The sequence below is a fragment of the Orycteropus afer genome, unplaced genomic scaffold (assembly GCF_000298275.1).
Source record: "Orycteropus afer afer isolate SDZICR_OR568_19922 unplaced genomic scaffold, OryAfe1.0 scaffold00780, whole genome shotgun sequence".
NCBI classification, from domain to species: Eukaryota; Metazoa; Chordata; class Mammalia; order Tubulidentata; family Orycteropodidae; genus Orycteropus; species Orycteropus afer.
The window spans coordinates 14,271-18,427 of record NW_006922367.1 but is presented as its reverse complement, the minus strand read 5'-3'; the positions used below and the strand labels follow the sequence as shown (position 1 = coordinate 18,427).

Here is a 4,157-nt window from a genome sequence, read left to right as displayed (position 1 = left end):
CTTCCGAGGAGTGGCTAGTGGGTTTGAACCGCCAGCCGTCTGGTTAGCAGGCAAGTGTCTTAGCCACTATGCTACCAGAGCTCCCATAGGACCCAGCAATTCAACTCCTAGGTATATACCTAAAAAGATTGAAAGTAGGAACTCAAACCTGTGCACCAAGTTTATTGCAGCATTGTTTACAATAAACAAAAGGTGTAAAGAACCCAAGGGTCCATCAACAGCTGAATGGATAAACAAAATGTGGTATATACATACAATGGAATAGTATTCAGCCATAAAAAGGAATGACATTCTAATACTTACTATAACATAGGTGAACCATGAAAACATGCTGAGTGAAACAAGTGAGACACAAATGGACAAAGATGATATGATTTCATTTATATGAAATATCTAGAATAAGCTAACTCAGAGACAGAAAGTAGATAAGAGGTTACCAGGGGCTAGGGAGAAGGGAAAACGGGCAGGTATTTCTTAATGGGTACAAACTGCTGTTTGGGGTGATGAAAAGTTTTATAAATAGATGGTGATGGTTGCACAACACTATAAATATGATTAAAGCCACTGAGTTATACACTTAAAATGGTTAAAATGGCAAATTTCACATTATATATATTTTACCACAATTAAAGTTTTGTTAAAAACAAAAAGAATACAAACTTGTACATTATGTATTTCACACATTTCTGGTGAAGATTCAAGAATTTCAACCCTTTTTCTAACTTAAAAAGTTAATTTATTTATACATATATATGTATATATAACATATACATCTACTTTTGTATATTTAAATTTTAATATTATATAGTGATATTCAGGAAGTATTAAATGCTACCATGGATAAACTTACGAATCAACATGCAGAACTCTCTGGCCACTTCTTGAACATGCAGCTGCAATGATGGATTCAGGCAAACCTATAAAAACACACACCTATATCATTTAGAATGTAAAAATATATTATACAAAATGCTTAATTCATGCCATTATTGTGGACAATAGTTTACAAAAAAGAGTCACCCTTGTATTCAAAACAGAAGTTTGTATTATACTGTTAGATGTTTCTTAAACATATAGTAATAATACTCAAAAAAAAAACCTTATGAGGAACAGGTATTTAAAAAAGAAACATTTAAATTCTTTATACCTGCAAATTGCCATAAATGAGCAGCTGTCAAAATATTGTTCATACAGCATTTTGTTATATAGGAACCATCTTCACAGAATATCTCATATGCTTCTCCCAACTTCAATGAAATACAAGCATCAGTATGCATATTTTAAGAAGCTTTCGTGGTGCAAATGGTTGAACACTAGGCTACTAACCCAAAGATTAGTAGTTTGAAGCCACTCAGTGATTCTAAGAGAGAAAGACCTGGCAATCTATTTCTGTAAAGAGTATGGCCAAGAAAACCCTATGGGGCCATTCTGTTCTTGTCACACAGTGTCACTATGAGTCAAAAACAACTGGATGGAACCCAACAGCAACAACACATATTTTAGAAATAAAAAACAAAGCAGGGATCAAATATGCTAACTTGTTGCCCGATCATTAAAAAAAAAAAAAAAAAGTAACCCTCTTAGAGTTGAAAAGTTGAAATCAGATCTAACTCCAAAGTAACAATGTCTCTGAGGGTATATGGTACACAGTTTTCAGTTTAGGCAATAGGTTAGTTTTAAAACAAATTTGGCCATTTATAAAATGCATTATTTTGCCTTTTGGTTAATAAAAGTTTGAAAATATTACTTTTTCAATTCAAAGTAATTCATACCATAAAGTTAGTTTTCATAAAGGAGGGAAATATATCTACTACTACCTACTACCAGTACCAACAGAATTAAATTACCAAAGATAATGCTTTATAATTTAATACTTTCAAGATCAAATTATTTTCTGCTTTGAATTTTCTATTAAAACCATGTGTTTTCAGCAATAGAAAGTATTTTGAATGAAATATGTCCTAAGAGGTCTCTTCAGAAGGAAGGTTGGGCAATCTACTTCCGTAGTGATATTACATTGGAAACCCAAGGAGGGGTCGCTATGAGTCGGATCCAACTGGACAGCAGGGCGTAAGGGGTCTCTGGTGTTGGGGTATGTGTGATGAGGCCCATTTCTTCAAATTCATGTAGGCCCCCACCAGATAGCAGTGCACACTAAAAGTCGGATAGCAGCTTCCCACTAAACCCAAAGGTGGGAAATGTAGGTGGGCACTATATGTACCACAGGTCATGAACAGGTTAAAACAATCCAGGTGCTCTGCTACACTTGATAGATTATTTCCCATGCTTTGTTGTTCCGGTTACCTAATGCCGCTCTGACAAGAAGATACCACAAATGGGATGGCCTTAACAAACAGGAGTTTATTCTCTTACAGTTTGGGAGGCTAGAAGTCCAAGTTCAAGGTGTCAGGCTCTAGGGGCTGGGTGAAAGCCCCTCAACCTTGGGCTTCAGCTCTGCCTCTCGCTCCCGGCCCACTGAAGCCAGTGGCATCTCTTCACTCAGGTACCTACTGGCTGCTGAGGCTAACAAGCCCAAGGTCAACAAATAAAATAGCACAGTCCTAATGTTACCAAACCACACGGCAGGCCATTAATTCAAGTCCATTGTAAGTCCCCAGGTTGGCAGAGCATGGCAGGCTGCTAAACAATGACATGGCTACATGAAAGGTCCAAGCGTGCCATAAGCTATAGACTATCCCCAAGGCTTCTGCTTATATACAAGGAGCAGAACACATCCCAAAGGCAGCTACTCAGCTGCTTGTGGTAGATCCCACCATGGAGTTGACTGCCAGTCTCATCATAGGGAATAACTACCACCAGCTCCCCATCCACTCAACCAGGCCCAGCCAAGTTGACATACAAATTTAACTACCACATGTGTATTCAAAACTTACATAACATTTCCTCATAAACCCTACTACTTCAATAAAAATACCCACTGCCATCAAGTTGATTTCTACTCATAGTGGCTCCATAGGGGTATTAAGTCTTTTATATCAGTCAGATGAATAACACATGTTTTGAAAGTTTAATGCAATTCAGTAGTGTTACTACTGACACTTTCACTACTATGAACATCCTAATCCTCTTGGATTTTTATCTACTAGAAAAGAAACAGCACTATCCTTTTGGCAAGATTTAAATTACACAGTAAGAATTAAGGATTTCAAGAAAAAGGAAAGATATTGTTTTTCTATTATTTAAGTATGTATATGGAAGCAACTGATATAACCAATTTCTAGTTCATAACAATAATTTAGAAAAATAAGTAAAATGACAACTTATTTTGCTTACATTAATTATTTATATGTTCAATTTTAACATCACTTAAACACTTGATTAATGTCAAAATTAAAACCTTTTATCACACTTGGTGTTGTTGTTGTTATGTGCCATCGAGTTGTACCCGACTCATAGCGACCCCTCCTTGGGTTTTTGAGGCAGTATCACTAAAGAAGTAGATTACCTTATCTTCCTTCCTAAGAGTGGCTGGTAGGTTTGAACCTCCAGCCTTCTGGTTAGCAGACAAGTGCCTTAGGCACTATGCTACCAGAGCCCTTTTATCACACTTGTTGTTATGTAGTTGTTGTTATGTGCCATCGAGTCGAGTCGGCCCCGACTAATAGCGATCCCTCCTTGGGTTTCCTCATAGCGACCCCTCCTTGGGTTTCCAAGGCAGTATCACTACAGAAGTAGATTGCCTCATCTTTCTTCCGAGGAGTGGCTTCACACTTAGCACCAGAAAAAGTGAACTACTTCTGAGTCATTACGCAAATTCATTCAAAAGCATTACGAGACATTTATATGAAGCATATATAGGTTTGCAATGAATTATATAGTCTCTCCCACAAGGAAAAGTCAGACATGAGTTAGAAACAGATTCCTAGATCAGGATTAACTCACATGGCCTTACACTTGCAACACTTTTTAAAATCGATGGGCACAAATATACAAATGCATTGTTTTTACCTGTGAAATGGGGCTAATAATATACCCCATAGGGGTATAGTAAGGAATAGGTACAAAACTAAACAAGACACCTTACAGTGTCTCCAAGCATCATGTCACCAACATTCAATAAATGTTGATTATCTTTCCTTCTCCTCCTACCCCTTTATTAAGATTAGTTATGCAGAGAGAAAAATGACTACCATATT

General features: G+C 36.9%; 1 protein-coding gene across 1 annotated transcript in view; it reads right to left on the bottom strand.

The window, feature by feature from the left end:
* Positions 1–917, bottom strand: part of CHM (CHM Rab escort protein) — a gene marked incomplete at its 5' end in the record, with an annotated part of 306,558 nt that extends 305,641 nt beyond the window's left edge. The window contains one exon of the mRNA XM_007957699.2: positions 851–917. Within this exon, the coding sequence (XP_007955890.1) occupies positions 851–917 (67 nt within the window). The remainder of the gene's footprint in view (positions 1–850) is intronic.
* Between the last annotated feature and the right edge of the window lie 3,240 nt (positions 918–4,157).